At 45.4% G+C, this 18,621-nt stretch overlaps 1 protein-coding gene and 1 long non-coding RNA gene across 5 annotated transcripts; both read right to left on the bottom strand.

Annotated features, from left to right (window-relative positions):
- Nucleotides 1–9,642: 9,642 nt before the first annotated feature.
- ciao2a (cytosolic iron-sulfur assembly component 2A) lies at nt 9,643–18,557 on the bottom strand. Of its 4 annotated transcripts, none has more exons than XR_003272756.2 (6): nt 18,257–18,557; nt 16,607–16,771; nt 14,232–14,281; nt 11,251–11,296; nt 10,482–10,659; nt 9,643–10,380 (listed from the first exon to the last, which is right to left on the bottom strand). XR_003272756.2 is itself a non-coding variant. In XM_080304036.1 (6 exons), exons 1-5 carry the CDS (start codon nt 18,378–18,380, stop codon nt 10,280–10,282), a joined length of 486 nt encoding a protein of 161 aa, XP_080160162.1. In that variant the 5' UTR covers nt 18,381–18,557; the 3' UTR covers nt 9,643–10,190; nt 10,237–10,279. The 4 variants fall into 4 exon arrangements, 3 of the variants coding, with proteins under 3 accessions (XP_080160162.1, XP_080160161.1, XP_026028200.2); XM_080304036.1 differs by lacking the exon at nt 10,482–10,659 and having other exon boundaries at nt 9,643–10,190; nt 10,237–10,380; XM_080304035.1 differs by lacking the exon at nt 10,482–10,659 and having other exon boundaries at nt 9,643–10,190; nt 10,231–10,380.
- LOC145429905 (uncharacterized) lies at nt 14,289–16,465 on the bottom strand. The gene is made up of 3 exons (XR_013910238.1): nt 16,285–16,465; nt 15,883–16,013; nt 14,289–15,410 (listed from the first exon to the last, which is right to left on the bottom strand). It is a non-coding gene; the product is annotated as an uncharacterized LOC145429905 (long non-coding RNA).
- Nucleotides 18,558–18,621: the final 64 nt, after the last annotated feature.

Here is an 18,621-nt window from a genome sequence, read left to right on the forward strand (position 1 = left end):
TAGATTTGGTCCGAGCTATCTGAGAGACAAAACTATGGAGTCAGAGTTTTGTTTAAATGTTGCGTAAGATCAAACGTATTCACCAACAATTCCACGCGCGCAGGTATTCACTGCCACAAACCTGCACGTGCAGCAATGAGCAGTCAAGCGGTCACAGCAGGCGCCACACGTGTGAGTGTGCGTTTACCGGGACGCTCGGGTCAAGCTCTGCTCGTTCCAATCGGCCAACCGACCAACAACCACGCATCAGTCAAAGTCGCTGATATCTGCTGCTCAGCTTGGACTCCGGGTCATCTTCTCCACGTCTGCGTGCCTAAATGCTGCCACGTGATTGGCTTATTAGATACTTGCTGTACCTAAGTGGCCGTGAGGCTCTTGTTCAGATCTAGCTCGGTTTCCAGGCCTTCCAACATCCCTCGTTGTTAAGATATTCGTTGTGTGTACTCATGTTGTACATTGTTTAACTGCATTATGGTTACTGTGGTTTAACAGAGACAGTGTTTTAGTGCTCACCACAAGGAGGCACTGTTTCATTGTACGTTCCTAAAACAGAAGAAGAAGAGAAATAGATACGGCACCTATGAGAAAAGTTTTTGCCGTGTGTTGAAGAGGAATAAAGTTCCCAAAATATTAAGGACATTTTTGCCTCCGTCATCATTTCCCTTCGAGTTGATCGCTGTCGATGCTGCAATACTCAACAGGTTATGGGCCCAGGGCCGACTCGAAGAAGAGTTTTTTCTCATGAAGATCCGGAGCCACAACGGATAGCGGGCTAACGGCTAAATAGCAACATGGATCAACGAGGAGCAAGCAGGCTGCCTCGACTCATGTTTGACGGAGATGAGACCAGGTATGAACTTTGGGAAACTAAGGTGCTAGGATATTTGCACTTGTTGGGATTAAAAGACACCGTTCTGAAGGAACCGAACGGCGCGGCTGAAGTAGCAGCAGACGGTAAGAAGAACGCCGACGCTTACGCCGAGTTAATCCAATTCTTGGACGATAAAAGCCTCTCACTGATTATGAGAGATGCCCCTGATAATGGGAGAAGAGCATTAGAAATATTGAGGGACTACTACGCTGGAAAGGGGAAGCCCCGAATCATCAACCTGTACACCACGCTATCATCGCTTCAGAAAAAGAGGGAAGAGACTGTCACAGACTATGTCATCAGAGCAGAGGCCGCCATTACAGCACTGCGCAATGCGGGTGAGACTTTAGGTGATGGATTATTGATTGCTATGGTTTTAAAAGGTCTACCTGAAAGTTTTAAGCCATTTGCAATACACGTTACTCACGATAAAGACGATATGACATTTGCTGAGTTCAAAACAAAGCTACGGAGTTTCGAAGACACTGAAAAGTCAAGCGCATCCGAGTGTAGCGACAACGTAATGAAAACAGGAGGAAGAACCGGCCGTGAGCACACGAGATCCAGCGCACAATGCAGATACAAGAGCGATGTGGACATTGTGTGTTTCAAGTGTGGACTAAAAGGCCACCGAGCAAAAGTGTGCAGACGGAGGACGTGGTGCAGTCATTGCAAAAGCAGCACACACAGTGATACCACGTGTAGACATAAAGACAAACAAGATGGCGCGCGGAAGGTCGCAGATGAGAGCGGCAACGGATCCAAAGCAGAAACGCCAGATTATGCCTTCAGGATTAAGGGCGTAGACATCAAAGTCCAGCAGTCAGCGTACAGCATTGAGGAGAAAGGCCTGTTGGTGGACACTGGGGCTACCTCACACATCATTAACAGCATCGCCAAGTTCAAGAGCTTCGACGACGCGTTCAGACCGGAGTCACACAGCGTAGAACTGGCAGACGGTACCCAGTGCAGAGGCGTCGCCCAACAGAGGGGGGACGCAGAGGTGTTCCTGATTGACAATACAGGCCAGCGACGCAAAGCAACGCTGAAAGATGCGCTGTTTATTCCATCATACCCCCAGAACATATTCTCTGTAAAGTCAGCCACTGCATTAGGAGCAACAGTCACCTTTAAACAAGGGCAGGACACGTTGACCCACAAAGACGGTACTAACTTTAACATTCATGTGTATGGCAAGTTGTACTATTTGCAGACTGAAGTTGAGGGTAATGATAAGTGTAACACCTGTCATGACATACAGGCATGGCACGAGATATTAGGCCATTGCAACTATGAAGATGTAGTAAGATTGCAAGGTGTGGTTAACGGTATGCAGATTAAGGGGAGAACCGATAGACCTGAAAAGGAATGTGAAGTGTGTATCCAGGGAAAGTTTGCACAAACCCGAAACAGAGATCCGGATACAAGAGCAAAGGCTCCTTTACAAATGGTACACACAGATTTAGCAGGTCCGATAGCCACTGAATCTATTGATGGGTACAAATATGTGCAGTCATTCACTGATGATTATTCAAACTCAGTGTTTGTATATTTCCTGAAGACGAAAACTGATACAGTGCAGGCAACAGAGAAATTTCTAGCGGATGTTGCACCATATGGCAACGTAAAATGCATTAGATCAGACAATGGGACAGAGTTCACATGCAGAGATTTCCAAACCCTGTTAAGGAAAAATGGCATTAAGCATGAGACATCAGCCCCGTACTCACCCCATCAAAACGGTACAGCCGAGAGGGGGTGGCGTACTCTTTTCGAGATGGGCAAGTGCATGCTGATTGAGAGTCAGCTACCGAAATGCCTATGGAACTATGCCATTCAAACTGCTGCTGTAACACGGAACAGATGCTTTAGTAAGCGAACAGGGAAAACACCCTACCAAATGCTGACAGGTAAAAAGCCAGACTTGTCAAAAATGCAGAAATTTGGGTCTGTGTGCTATGCATACAAACAGGACAAGGGGAAACTTGATTCAAAATGTGACCAAGGTTTCTTTGTAGGTTATGATAAGAACAGTCCCGCCTACTTAGTTTACCACCCTGAAACTGAGAAAGTTCAGAAACATAGACTTGTTAAGTTTGTGAGCAAAGTAAATGTAGAAAGACAAACACAGACAGATGAGGGAGAACTAAATGATGACGGTAGCAGAGTAAGACAGCCTATGGCTAACAGACCTTCAGAGAAAGGTGACAAGGACAATGAGGTTCCAGAACCTATTGTGACAGACACAAGTCCACAAAGTGGTATACCTGATGAGCGTGAACGAAAAGAGACAAGTGTGACAAGTGATGGATTTGTCAACAAAAGGTATCCTCTTAGGGAGAGAAGAAAACCGGGACATTTAAATGACTTTGTAGCTGCCAACAGTGGCAGCGATGAGATCCACACTACCATAGACTACTGCTACAGGGCAGTGTGTGGTGTCCCAAACACATTTAAGGAAGCCATAGAATCAGCTAACTCAAAGAACTGGATCAAAGCCATGGATGAAGAAATTCACTCGTTACGGGAAAATGACACTTTTACCCTAACCACTTTGCCAAAAGGGAAGAAAACAGTGGGGGGAAAGTGGGTTTATTCCGTTAAGAGTGACATTGAGGGAAACGACCGATACAAGGCAAGGTTCGTAGCCAAGGGTTACAGCCAACAGTCGGGGATAGATTATGGAGAGACATTCTCACCAACAGCCAACTTAACCAGCATAAGAGTTTTGCTACAGAAAGCAGCGCAGGAGAGCCTGTTACTCCATCAAATGGATGTGAAGACAGCATATTTACACGCTCCCATTGATTATGAAATCTACATTGATCAGCCAGAAGGTTATGAAGAGGGAGAAGGGCTAGTCTGTAGATTACAAAAATCCTTGTATGGGTTAAAACAATCTGGTCGTAACTGGAATAGGATTTTGCATGAATACCTAACAGCGAACAGTTTCAGGCAAAACCCAGCAGACCACTGTGTTTATACCAAAGAGACTAAACATGGCATGGTGATTATGATCATCTGGGTGGACGACCTGATAATTGCTGCTGGCAATGAAAAGGTAATGAAGGATGCGAAAGAAATGCTTTCAGTCAAATTTAAGATGAAAGACTTGGGCAGACTTAAGCATTTTCTGGGTATTGATTTCACTCAGTCTGATGGATGTGTAACAATGTCACAAGAAACCTATGTCAACAAGATACTGATGAGGTTTAACATGCAGAACTGTAAACCCAGAGGAACTCCCTGTGATCAGAAGTTGTGTTACACAGAAGGTGCTACTAAGATAAGAGATGTGAGGATGTATAGAGAGGCTGTAGGCAGTCTTATATACCTTGCATCAGGTACCCGTCCTGACCTGAGTTTTGTGGTAAGCAAGTTATCGCAACATTTCCATGAGCCTACAGAAGAACAGTGGGGAACTGTGAAACATGTGTTGAGATATCTCAAAGGGTCCAAAGATAAGAAGTTGTGTTTTAGAAGAAACACAGATGAAAATTTGGGTCTAGTGGCCTACAGTGATGCTGACTGGGCAGGTGACACTGCCGACAGACGCAGCACTACTGGTTACTGTGTACGTCTATGTAACAACAGTTCTTTAGTTTCATGGAAGACCAAGAAACAGCCCACTGTGGCGCTCTCTACCTGTGAAGCAGAGTATATGGCTCTGGCTTCCACAATGCAAGAGTGTATATATTTAGAACAGCTTTTGAAAGGTATAGATGACTACAGCTACACTCAAACAATAGTGTACGAGGACAACCAGGGAACAATTGCCCTGGCTAAAAACCCTGTGAGCCGACAGAGGTGCAAACATGTGGACATTAAATATCATTTTGTAAGGTCCATTGTAAATGAAGGAAAAATGTGTCTATTATATTGCGCCACTGAAGAAATGGTTGCAGATGTTATGACCAAACCTGTTTCTAAGCTAAAACTTGCTAAGTTTGCTGACATTATGTTTGGTGCTTAAAAAAAGGAAAAAAAAAAAAAAGGAAGTGTGGTAGAGATTGTACAACTGTTTATCGTTTATTGTACAACTTTTCTTTAGATTCCAGCAACCTGAGTACAAGAGGGGGTGTTAAGATATTCGTTGTGTGTACTCATGTTGTACATTGTTTAACTGCATTATGGTTACTGTGGTTTAACAGAGACAGTGTTTTAGTGCTCACCACAAGGAGGCACTGTTTCATTGTACGTTCCTAAAACAGAAGAAGAAGAGAAATAGATACGGCACCTATGAGAAAAGTTTTTGCCGTGTGTTGAAGAGGAATAAAGTTCCCAAAATATTAAGGACATTTTTGCCTCCGTCATCATTTCCCTTCGAGTTGATCGCTGTCGATGCTGCAATACTCAACACTCGTGTTCTTCACGGACCTTTGTTGTTTTTGCTCTTTCTCTGAGCGTCCTGCATTTGCGTGTTTCCCCTCGTTTCACGTGGAAACTAGTTTGTGGTGAAACTTGCGTTTTTCTCCTCTGCCATCTTTCCTGCTCAGCATTGCGATGCTCGGGCTGAGGTGTTTGGGGAGCGTGTGGGATGTTTCCTCACATAAAGATGCTGTAAATTCAAAGCGCGACGGAAGACAGAAAAGGCAAAGTTCACAAACTGAATAATATCACGCTCACTTACCCTGAAGTCATCTTGGATATTAGGAAGAACGTGACATTTACATAATCCGGTTACGTAAAAGCTGTTCGCTGTGAACCAGCTGATCAGAACAAACGTGTCGCAGTAAAGCACAAAATCATTACGCTTCTATTCTGAGAGCTGGGTCCAGGATGTGTAGCGTGAAATTAAAATAGCAGTGTGCTTCCCATCAGCTCGATGCAGCCGTGTTTGAGCTGCTGGAGTCCTGGAAATTATGTTTTGACACTGAATGCAAATCACCTCTTCCCCTGCGGCACTCTGAGCCTCCGCTGGCAGACGAGCCGATGATTCAGCACAGCAGAAGCAGCGCTGCTCGCTGTGTGCCACCCTCGACCCGCGGATGTGCCAGTGTTGGTTGGCTTTGATCGCCACGGAGGAGCGCTGGAGCCTTGAGGCAGGCGGTAGACACCAGCCGGGGGTTTGAATCGGGATCTTTCTTGTCTTTGCCTCATTTTCACCTTTTTAACACAAAAACCCTCAACGTCACTCTCGGCCCGTCCGAGAATCCCTCTCGGGCTGAGCGAGGTGTGAGCGTGGGCATTAAGCTGAGGATGAGCAGTAATCCAAACAGAAGCAGATAATGACTCACCTTGTGTCGTGGATGGATCATCTCAGCCTTGGCTCAGTTTGGTCTGTTTCAGCGTGTTCTACCTGCCACGTGGTGGTCTCCGTCTGCGCCCACCCGGGACAGTTTCACCACCTTCACGGTGATGGTGTGTTTTTTGACTGGACACTCAGTGGACACCTTGGTGTTAAACCTCGTGGGACAAACAGAAAATCGCCTCAGGCTGAGACAAAATCTATTTTTAATTGATCTAAACTCCGAAAAAGATCTCAAGAACTTTCACTCTTATATGTGTTTGTTATTATCATGGAAGCAAAAATAATGCCTTTGTACCGACGGACCATCAGCATCAGGGCGCAGCAGTCAGCTGGCCTTCACAGGCGCGACTGACGCGGTGTTTGATTCAGTGCGGAGAAAAAGATTTGTAATTTTACAGAATTTTCCTGTAATTTTAAATAATGTCGTACAAAATAAAGAAAAATCCATAACTGTGAATAAACATGAACTGAAAACTCCCACAAAAAAGACACAATTTCACACACATGTGATTTTATGTAAAAAGAAATAATGTTAAATTCTAGTTTAATGCTGTAACTAAAAATCTAACATCTGATGCCCTGAGAGAAGATTATACAGAAAGAGGTCTGAGTTGTGTAATCGCGCAAAGATCAGTTATTATTGGATGTTTTCACTGTAAAGAAAAAAGAACGAAAACAACGATACAGCAGCACGTCATAAGTGCAAATAATAAAATGTTTTATTTTGAAAATAAATAAACTGAGTAATATTACTCGTGAGTTCTGTATCTTGAAAACTATATTTTGTGTGCAAAGACAATTAATTCTACAAAGAAATTGATAAACTTGTTGAAAAGTAATAATAAGACATCAATGAAGACATACACAAATTTAACGATTTTGAACATTTTAAATTTCATTATCATTTAAAATCAGCAGCTGTCATTAAATATCGTTTTAAACAGAACTGTTTTAAAATAAAGTTCCTAAAAAACAGAATATTTTTGTAATTATGTACTTTGTATGTTTTATAAATACTATGAAAACTAAAACAAAATTAGATTCACAATTTAAAACATATAGAAACTTTTTGAATTATTGTGATGGTTTTGTAAATCTCATAAATGTGGATGCTGCTGCTTCTGCCGGAAACTTCTTCCTGTTAACAGGGAGTTCTTCCTCCCCACTGTTGCCAACGTGCTTGCTCATATTGTTTGGCTTTTTCTTCCTTATATTGTTGTAGGGTCTTAACCTTATAACATATATTTTAGGCAACAAAAATGTATTTAATTCCAACCGCCTCTTCGGATTTCCTGCCCACTCCACCATGTCAGTCCTGGAAAAGAACAAACCTGGAAATGCCCCTGATGAGGCAGACTTTTAGCTTTTAAAGCATTTCATGCAGTTTGAAAGGAGGACGAGAAGATCACACGGGAACATCTGAACATTCATGTGATGATTCTCAAAATGCCTTCATCATAAAATGTCCATTTGAACCCTGAAAGCACACTGGGAAGCATCAGCACTGAGCAGCCGGGGTCCTATTATGGTGAGTCCTTCATGCTTGCCAAGAGCTGCACAGACTGTTAGGAAAGCGACAGAGGACACTCAGAGACTCCTGAATTCAATCTGTGGGATCATTCTGCTACATGGAAGATACAAGTACAACTTAACCAGAGGGAAGCTTTAAAAACCTGATTTTGGGGCAACGAGAGGAATTTTAACCATCTCTATCCCGATGACTCTATTGCTTTAGGAAAAGAGCCAAAAGCATTATTGATGCCTGAGAAGTCCATCGGCAGTAGACTGCAGAAAAATGACATTTCAGGCTTTATTCTGAGTGTGATCGCCTCTTTCTGTTTCTCTGCTCTTTCCTGCACCTCTGGACCTTTGTATTCCCCGCTCATCGTCTAAACTTTCCATTCTTGAGAGGAAGAGAAAAACAGCAATCGGTGTTCAGTCCTGGTAACAACAGTGTGGTGGCTGTGAGCGTGATGAGTCGGTGTGAGGGGATTTGAAGAGGTCTAAAACCTCCTCTGTGTTGTTGTTGTCAGCCCTTCAGCTGCAGAGCTCAGAAAGTGCCGTCTGCAGCCAAACAACGAGCCTGAGCAGCCTGAGGACCTCACAAACCCACACGCTCACTCTGATGTCAAAAGGGCTGCTTCTTAACGAGCATCAGCGGATAAAGCCGCGATGAAAACGTCGACCAGTCGGCCCTGATTGTTCAGATCTGAGGTCCTCAAATAACACAGCTGTATAATTATCATTTTACATCCTCTCAGGATCTTCACCCAAGACCAACAGCGCCCCCAGCAGCTGATGCAACATCATTGCAGTGGAAAAAACACAGTTTTCACACGCAGGTCCACCTGAGGGGAGGCGCTCAAGTTTGAAACAAAGAGTTGTGCATTTATCTGGTTTTATTGAAGCTTCGACAGGTGTGGACCTGTCTGAGGATGAACTTCAGCTGGGCTGTACTTTCATGTAACATCATTCGTACCACAACCTGGTGCAGCGAGCCAGTGCAACCTTTATTAAACAGGTTATTAAGAACACCCTTTTTCTGGGATCAAATCTGTTGAGGAAACTGAAGTAGAAGATGGAAAGATTGCAACAGTTTGCTGGTGACATGTCACCCCCTGGTGGCCAGAGTTGTAGTTACAGTTTGAGGGTAATTTTGAGAAGTTTCTGGAGCGTTTTCAGTGATTTTAGCTGCCGGTGGAGGTTTTTCAGCACAATTACTTTTATTATTATTACGCAGTAAAAAAGAAAAAGCTGTTGTCTCATTAGTACCTGACAGCAGCTGGATCAGTGCCCAGTATAAGGGAGAGATATTTAGTACAGGAGTCGGGCTCAGATGTCGCTATTGGTCGAATCGATCCTACGAGCAGACTTTAGAGCCTCGCTGTTGTCCAGCACTTCCTGTCTGTAACGGCGGCTCTCAGCTGTAGCTTTGCAGTCGTAAATGAAACGATTCATCTGCTCCGTGCTTCACTAGCAGCTTTGCATGATATGCAGTTCAAAATAATCACTTAGCTCACACTGAGCCTCTGCGCGGTCTTTGAGAAACTCCTGTGAAGGTGAAGATTTTCCCAAACCAGGAAATTTAGTCTTGCAACTCTGAAAGTAAACCTTCATCTCTGCGTTTGGACATCATGTGGGCCGCGTTCTTGTTTGTTTCTGACGGACTGATTGGTTGGGATGATATCGACACCCGCAGTGTGCTCTCGGCAGCACTTGAGAGAATATTGACGACTGAGATGTTTATCAACATGAACTTGGAAAACAAAAAAATGCCTGCTATTAAAAAATACTCCTGTACATGGGAGATCTTTCAGTTCTGGCTGCTCCACCGTTCTCTGTGACATCACAAAGTTCCAGGAATAGAAAAGCCTGATAAAATGAGTGAGTGCAGCCTGACCCACACTCACAGGGATGACTGTACATACACTGAGCTCATTATTACAAACTTTGATCAAGTTAATATGAAGGAACGGGAGATTTATGACAGGAAACAAGAACAAAACGAGGAAAACAGGTCCACTTTTAATCTAATTTTATTACCTGGTTATTTAGTAATATAGATTTTTACACCTTACTCATTAAAAATAACGACCCCCTCAGATAAATCTCGATAAGTGCATTTAGAAAAGGACAGGCGCCAAAAAACAACCATTACAAGAGAAGCTGGAAACATCTGTGCGTCTCTCTTCTTGTATATAAAAGGAGGTAAAGCCACAGATTCTGATTCTCCACAGAACGACCCAGTCTGCACGATGACATGGAAGTAGGACAGTCTCTGTTTGCCCCACCCACTTCCGCCTGCAGCATCTTGCGTCGCCTTTAGCAGACGACAGCGAGGAAACGCTGCCGCTCAGGGAGAGTCCCTCCAGCAGGGAATGATGAGAAAGTGAACACACACACACACGTGCTGTTTGACTTCAGCCTCTGACTCTTTATGGCTCAGAGTTCCCCGTGAGGAGCCTCCAAAACAAAAATCCCCCCGACACGGTCCGGCGAGCCAACACGAGGCTCCGCCTTTAGGCGAGCGTTCAGCAGTCCTCTGAGTGTAATTTTCAGGCACTATGGACACACACACACACACACACACACACACACACACACACACACACACACACACACACACACACACACACACACACACACGGTCCAAGCAGTCAGTCGTCCGGCTCGGTGACACACTGCTCCACGATCTCTCTCAGGTTGGGGTTCTCCATGGCGGCCGCCACTCGCTCCTTATCGTTGATCTGTTTGTTAACTGAGACAAAAACAGAGACGACACAAACGTTCTGACAACTGGACCACACCGGAAACCCGCACACGTGCCGCCCCCTCCTGTAATGTTTGAGCTGGAATAACCTCAGAGAGCGCTGCTTAGCTCCAACATATCATCTCGGTGAGGGGTGTTCCTCAGGGCTCCATTCTAGGACCTCTGCTGTTGCTCCCAGCTCGGGTTTATCTGAGTCTTTGTAAAGATTTCACCACATTTCTGAGTAACTCAGAGCTGGATCAGGTATCAGCGTCAGTGGGATCAGTGCTGTGGTTTCAGATTCAGGGTTTTAATGGTTAATGACACCATGTGCTCTGAACCACTTGCTCATGTCTGTGCTGTAATGTTCATGCAGCATTTTAGCCTCTTGTCTCTGCACTTTATTGCTCTGTGGGGATTTTTAGCTCTTCACTCTCACCTGTTGCTGTATTTTGTCAGTTTGCTCCATTTTTTAAAAGTCGTTCATGTAACTTGTCAGTACAGATAATCTCTTGATATTATTTTTTTATCTTGCACCGTCTACATGCTAATGCCTTTACACGTTGAGCACTTTAATCCCATAGTTCTTAAGTTTTGTGTAAATTAAACCTAAAGACGGTCAAAATAATAGTAACCATAGGAACCTGTGCAGAGCCGGGGTAGCATGTGACTAAAACAGTAGGACAGGGTTAGGAGCAAAGTCAGACGTGTAAAGTAAATACCATGAACGTCTTGGCTTCTAACAGCAGATTCAGGTAAAAGACAATCTGTAGTTTCTAAAAGCTCAGATCCTTCTGAACCCCTGCTGTCTTTGCTGAATACGTCTAGTTCCACACAATCCATGAAAATGCCTTTCAAAAATAAATGAGGCAGACTTACTATCTTCTTCAGTAGAGTGTGTTCCTTCCGAAATGTAAATTTCCAACTGAGAAGGCAAAGAAAAAGAAGCGTTGTTAACGGGCTGCTTGTTTCAGAATCATTTATCCAGCTTTTATTCAGTTAACAGAGGATTTGAAAGCCCGGCTCTACATAAAAGCGAGAAACACAGAGGAAGGTGGTTTAGGATTAGAAACTCGGAGAGCAGAAATAAAGCAGGATTTCTGCGGCTCAGAGAACAACAGATGCCATTCATCGTTTAAAACTCAACTTTGAAACGTGAACGCTGCTCAGAGTGTGATAAAACTGAAATCTGACGGTGCACAGCGTGAACTCTCGATGACTGAGACCGCTCTCAGATGACTGGTTTCAGTGATAGTACTTGGTCCCCAATGGGCAGAGAAACGCTATCATGTGGCAGGAAGACAACGCTGGAAACTAACAGAGCTTTGTCCAAGAGAACATCTGGGGCCGGTGTCCTGCAGGTTTTAGATCTCACCCTGGGTCAACACACCTGAATCACATGACTTCATTACCAGGCCTCTGGAGAACTTCAGGACATGTTGAGGAGGTCATTTAGCCATTTAAATCAGCTGTGATGGATCAAGGACACATCTAAAAACTCTTTTAGCCTCTATAGGGCACTGCTAGCCTCTGTCGGGCACTGCTAGCCTCTGTCGGGCACTGTCGGGCACCGTCAGCCTCTGTCGGCCTCTGTCGGGCGCCGTCAGCCTCTGTCGGGCGCCGTCAGCCTCTGTCGGGCGCCGTCAGCCTCTGTCGGGCGCCGTCAGCCTCTGTCGGGCGCCGTCAGCCTCTGTTAGCCTCTGTCGGGCGCCGTCAGCCACTGTCGGGCACTGCTAGCCTCTGTTAGCCTCTGTCGGGCACTGCTAGCCTCTGTCGGGCACTGCTAGCCTCTGTTAGCCACTGTCGGGCACTGCTAGCCTCTGTTAGCCTCTGTCGGGAACCGTCAGCCACTGTCGGGAACCGTCAGCCACTGTCGGGCACTGCTAGCCTCTGTCAGCCTCTGTCGGGCACTGCTAGCCTCTGTCAGCCTCTGTCGGGCACCGCTAGCCTCTGTCAGCCTCTGTCGGGCACCGCTAGCCTCTGTTAGCCTCTGTCGGGCACCGCTAGCCTCTGTTAGCCTCTGTCGGGCACCGCTAGCCTCTGTCGGGCACCGCTAGCCTCTGTCGGGCACCGCTAGCCTCTGTTAGCCTCTGTCGGGCTCCGTTAGCCTCTGTCGGGCACTGCTAGCCTCTGTCGGGCACTGCTAGCCTCTGTCGGGCACCGTCAGCCACTGTCGGGCACCGCTAGCCTCTGTCGGGCACCATCAGCCACTGTCGGGCACCGCTAGCCTCTGTTAGCCACTGTCGGGCACCGTCAGCCACTGTCGAGCACTGCTAGCCACTGTTAGCCTCTGTCGGGCACCGTCGGGCACTGCTAGCCTCTGTTAGCCACTGTCGGGCACTGCTAGCCACTGTTAGCCACTGTCGGGCACCGTCAGCCACTGTCGAGCACTGCTAGCCACTGTTAGCCTCTGTCGGGAACCGTTGGGCACTGCTAGCCTCTGTTAGCCACTGTCGGGCACTGCTAGCCTCTGTTAGCCACTGTCGGGCACCGTCAGCCACTGTCGAGCACTGCTAGCCACTGTTAGCCTCTGTCGGGCACCGTCGGGCACTGCTAGCCTCTGTTAGCCACTGTCGGGCACTGCTAGCCACTGTTAGCCTCTGTCGGGCACCGTCGGGCACTGTTAGCCTCTGTCGGGCATCGTCAGTCTCTGTTAGGCAACATTAGTGAAACTTTTTTTGAAGTGGATGCAACTTTCTCGGACTCGAACACTAAGTAAATGAACTCTCACATGATGTGAGAATAAAATCAAACTGTTAATGAGAAGAACAGACATGAAAAGTGTTAGCTTATAACCAGCTGTTGTTGTTGTTGTTTAACCAGTGCTCGTCAGGCTTGTCTAATCTGCTGGTAAAAAGTAATTAGGACAACATCAGGAATAAATGAGCATGTTTATGCACTTTTCATGTGTTACCTATTAATTATACGTTTAACAGAAGGTGAGTTTATTTTTCATGAGAATCAGGAAGAGAGGATTAAATACCAATAATACAAATATGAGTTTTTGTAGCAAATAACCTGAAATAATCACTCACTGTATTTTTAATGTTCCTGTGTGGTTTGGATTAACTGCTATGCAAACAGTCAGTGAGAGCTTCCTGCAGAAATCAGGCTCCATTAAACAAACTTTTCATTACCCTGATAACTTTTTCTGCCAGTGTGAAGCTGCTTTGTCCAGCACTGCTGATTAAAATCACTCCTCTAATTAAGAGGCTACTCGACTCGTTTGTAAAGCAGCTTTAATGATGAAGCTTGCAGCTCTCCACCTGCCTGCACCCTCTCCGGTCTGTCTGATAGCAGTCCAAGAACTCCTCGATCTCTGATGCTGAAACCTCTCCAACGAGCTCATGAATAAACCGCTAACAGGCTGCCAAGGCCAGCGGAGGGTTCGTCGACAGCGGTATTCCTGCCTCCGTTTCTCCGAGTGCCGCTCATTGATGTGTTAATGACAGAACAGCTGTGTCTGTCCAGGAAGCTTCGACTCCTCCGCTTCCTTTTGTTCTCTGTTCGATTTGTTTTGTCACGTCTGAGTTTGGAAGGCAGTTCAAACGTCTACGCACACAAAAACAGCACCGGGTGAAACTTCTATAATTATATTGCTAGTTGCTCTATACAGAAAATGGCTGAAAGCAAAGGTGTCATTTGGCAGAGGTCAGCTGACCACTTTGTTGTGGCATCACTGAGAAGCGGGTGCGCATTTTAACCTAGACCATGACGAGCTCCGCCTAAACCCTGACCAAAAGTAGAAAGTGGGCGGGGGAAAAGGTGATGCCAATTTCTAAACACAAAGGTTCAAATCCGGGGTGAAAATGTGTCATCTGTGGTTTGGGTGCAGCGGCTTATGTCACGCTGAAACTCACCTTGTGTTTAAACGGCAAACATCGCTGGAGCTTGACTTGTAAGCACAGGCCTGCAGACACAGAAGAAGCCCATCAGACACTGACGAAGAGCAACGTTAGCAGCAGATTAGACGAGTGTGTGTCAGAGTTTACTGATGAGGAAAACAGCAAACAGGAACATCAAACATGAGAAGAAGCACGTGCCATAAAAACTAAGGCACTGTGTGTGTGTGAGCATGCATGTATGAATGAATGTGTCTGTGTGTGTCTCTGTATACATGACTTCCTGCCACACAATATATGCTTACAACTGTTTAACCACATTTCCTGGTTATCCAAAGGTCATCTCCCCACACCTGTATACAGCTTAACTTTAATGGTTCACCATATACAAGCATAGGGGAGGGCCAACATGGCTGTAGGATCCCATGCAGACCCCTTTGCATCCTCTTGTCTCTTGTCTGATCACTGTTAAAGCCCCTAAATGGCCGGGGCTGAACATCCTTCACAAGATAAGGAAATCTGTAGTTGTGCCTGTAGTTAAACATTACGGCCCCCCCACCATTCAACAGGCCAGGGAGGAGAACAAAAGAATATCTAAACATGCCGTTTAAGAAAAGGTTTACAAACTGAAGCACAACAGTGACAACATTTAACAACAATAAACACATCGTGAGAGCAGCCTCCCATTCAAAAAGAACCAACTTCTGCCATTAGCTGCTAAATTAATCATAGTCCCACAGTGATGTCTTCAGCTGCCACAGCATATATCAGGTTTTATATAGTCTGTCTTGAAGTAGATTCACTCTGTCGCTCCGACAGTTTGGTAGAAATAGGAAAAGGAGCTGGAGCGGGCCGATAAAACATCCTGGACCCCCCACAGCTGTGTTAAAAGGCTCTCCATGATGCAGCAGCGCTGTCTGGTTAAAACTTTATTTACACACACACACACACACACACACACACACACACACACACACACACACACACACACACACACACACACACACACACACCTTCCAGAGATCGCTTTGAGCTAAAAGCGAGGCGCTGGTTATTTCCTGCTGCTCATCACATCAAGAGCGTCCTCGGGCGGACTCTGTCACTGCAGCGCCGCCGCTGTGAGGACGTCCAGAATAATAAGTACGAGCTCTGTGGCTGCCAGCACGGCGGCCTTACAGAGGTGATGGAGAGACTGGACTGTGATTAAAAGGGAAACAAACTTCTAATTAAAATAAATCAGGTGGTTACGACCCCGTTGCACAAGAATTCAGTGATGTGCAGCTCTCATAAATATTCATGTTTTATTCCCAACAGAAGAGAGAAAAGACATCAAATGTTTAAACTGAGACTTTTACTGTTCTCCATGGAAGAGAGGAACATTTTGTAAGAAGGAGAAGCAGCGGGGCAGCTCGCTCTCTGAGCACGAGGCTGTTTTCTACATGTTCATTTCTTTTCTTTGCTCTTATTAAATCTACTTTAACAAGTTTGCAGATAAGTGTGACAGAGGTTTACTCTGATTACACAAACTGTATGCAGGACTAAGTAGTATTATATAATATTATACTGCAGTGTATTTCTGACTAACCTGACGACACTTACATACTTTGAAATCTGTAGACAGTACTTTCTATATGCTGACAACACACCTGTAAGAATCATGGAAACTAACCTGACCCTGCTCTACCTGAAGCCCTGACACAGTGTATCCAGCTACGCGTCCACAGACAGAATGACACCAAACACAGAGCGGGTCACCTCGGCCGAGGTAATCGGGTCACTGGCAGCAGGTCAGTAACATGTCTGGGAATAAAAAGAGTGTGAGAAGGAAAGACGAGCAGAGGTTCACAATCTGCACAAAACTACGTCGAGCAGCTGCTCTCTTTGGCTCAGACATTTATGCACTGATGTAAAAGACGAGCGGACGCAGTGAGAAACACGTTCCTGCCATCAGATTCAAAATGAGCTCATTGTTTTATCATAGTGGTTCATTTTCTCAGTTTAAACACTGGACACATGTCTCTGTGCTCCAGGAGATAAAACAGGAGTTTATGAGGTTTGCAGTGTTACTTACACTGCACACAGCATCCCAACTAACAGCTTCTCGGGTGGATCACAGACTCTTGTGTGACTGGTGGTTGTTTGAACTTTTTAGTTCCTGATTGTTTTTAGCTCGATTTCATTTTTGAGTGTTCAGTCTTGTCTTTAGGCTCATGTTGATCTTTCACTCTGGTTTCTTTTTGCTGAAGCTAAGATTCGTTTTTCAAATGCGGTTCCTCCTGTAAGCGTCTCCTGCAAAGATTTTCCATAAACCTTAGAAATAGATTATCTGGAATATTTTGAGTTGTCCTCCTAACAGCAGCTGAAATAACAGACTGGTTCAATCATCGACTCACCGATCAGCGTAGCCAGGGAGCAGTGGGGGACGGTGGGGGAGAACCTGATGATGATGAGGTACTCGTCTTCTCCGAGCTCCTGCACCTCCACGCACTTCTCCGTCACCACCTCCAGCTCCTCCAGGGTGTTGGGCTTCTCTGGGTCACGGATCGATTTGATCACATCTGATGGAGGGCAGAAAAAGAAAACGTGAGTCACATGACGGCGAGATTAAAGTGAGAAAACAGGCAAAGCCTCGTGTTTGAGGATCCGCTGAAACAAACTGAGAACGATACGAAGAGTCCAAGAAATTCTGAGTTTTTCCTGCTGCAGAGCAGACCTGTAGGAAGGTGACTGTGAAGGAAGTGAGTCTCAAGGCTGTCAGGCTCAGATATATACATACACCCCCACGAATGTCAGGTTAAATGCCTCTTAGCAAGATGCACCTCAACCACATGCTTTTGTATCCATCAACCAGCTTCTGGCACGTCTGGCTGATATTTGACTGCTCTCCTTTGCTGAATCAGTCGAGTTCATTTAAACTGGTCCACAAATTTTCAGGGGTTTGAAACGCTCAATGCTAAGCCCAGTGTTAGCCTGCTTTATCCAAAACCAGTTCTGCTGTGTGTTTGGGATCGTTGTCCTGTTGGAACTCCTGACTGTGTCCCCGTTTCACTCGGCTAGCTGCTCATTTGAGCTGAGGGGGACAGTCTGGGTGTCTCCCAGACCTCAGTGGGGACAGATCTGAGTAACTTGTACTTGTGTGATCTTGGATCCTTGCTCAGAAACGGCTCAGAGAGACTTTCCCAACTTGTGTAAATCTGCAGTTCTGCTTTTCAGATCTTCACTGAGATGGCTGGACTTTCCCATTGTTCCCAGTATTGGTCAATCCGGTGAATGCTGTCAAACAAATCCTTTTTATGCTGCAGAGAGAATCTGTCAGTCGTAATTAACCATGATCACTAATGAGAAGCTAACAGGCCTCGGCCAAGTTTAAAGACATTGTAGAACCTCCAACATCATTTATCACAAGCTTTCAGCATGTGCACGTAAACATCAAAATCAATTCAGACTTGAGCACCCAGATCCTGTTTTTAAGTTTTTTAAAACTGTCCATGCTGGAAGAAGAACCGTTCAAAGAAATCATTAAAAGCCCAAAATGACTGTGAGGTTCAAGCCTGTGACGAGTGGATGGAAACTTCATGTAGTTTTACTGAGGAGGACAGTTAAAAATAGGTCAAATGTTGAGCGTAAGTTTTAATTCTCTAACCTTTTCCACATGTTTAACCAGACAAATCTTTTCTTTCGTCGCACCAAACTCCAGTTCAATAATCTCACATTTAACTTAATCTTCAACAGTTTACGTTTTTACTACTAATCTATAACACCTGCTAAAGCTCATTACACGGTCGACACTTCGGCGCGTGATTTAATCATCTGCGAGCAAAGCTGACAGAAAACTCTTACTCAGATAGTTTTTCTTACAGTGTGGCGGTAGTCATCACTGACTGCATGTGTTTAACATTATTTACAGTCGTTGGTATTTATTGTCAGTATCCTGGCCGTGGGTTTACAGACTTACAGTACGTAGACAGGTTAGCTGACAGTGCAGTAGAGCCTTGTTTATGAGACCAGAGCCTCCATTAGCCTCCATTACCGGCTGAACGTACCGTACACTTCTAACGCTTTCTCCTCCATCTTTTTGGCCCTCGGGGCATTCCAGTTGTCCGTCAGTCCGGAGAACTGTAAAACCTTCGTGACAGTTAACGACACGAGGCTCAACACTGCTTCCATGTTTTAGAAAACGCCATAATAAACGGGACCTTTCGCGGTGACTTTGGCAGGAAAGCTAATGACAGCCGTTAGCGTACAGCAGCGCGCCTTCAGCAGATCTCTATCTGCGACAATGGACCCAAGCAGCTACAGTTAGCATGAGCGCTAACTGCTAAACTGTATACAGATCGGCGGTGTTAGTCTCAGCCAATTAGCGTGTCGCTTTCTAGAGCTGGGTCCAGGGAAAAGCAATCGATCCACG

This window comes from Astatotilapia calliptera, chromosome 7 (genome assembly GCF_964374335.1).
Source record: "Astatotilapia calliptera chromosome 7, fAstCal68.1, whole genome shotgun sequence".
In the NCBI taxonomy this organism is placed as follows: Eukaryota; Metazoa; Chordata; class Actinopteri; order Cichliformes; family Cichlidae; genus Astatotilapia; species Astatotilapia calliptera.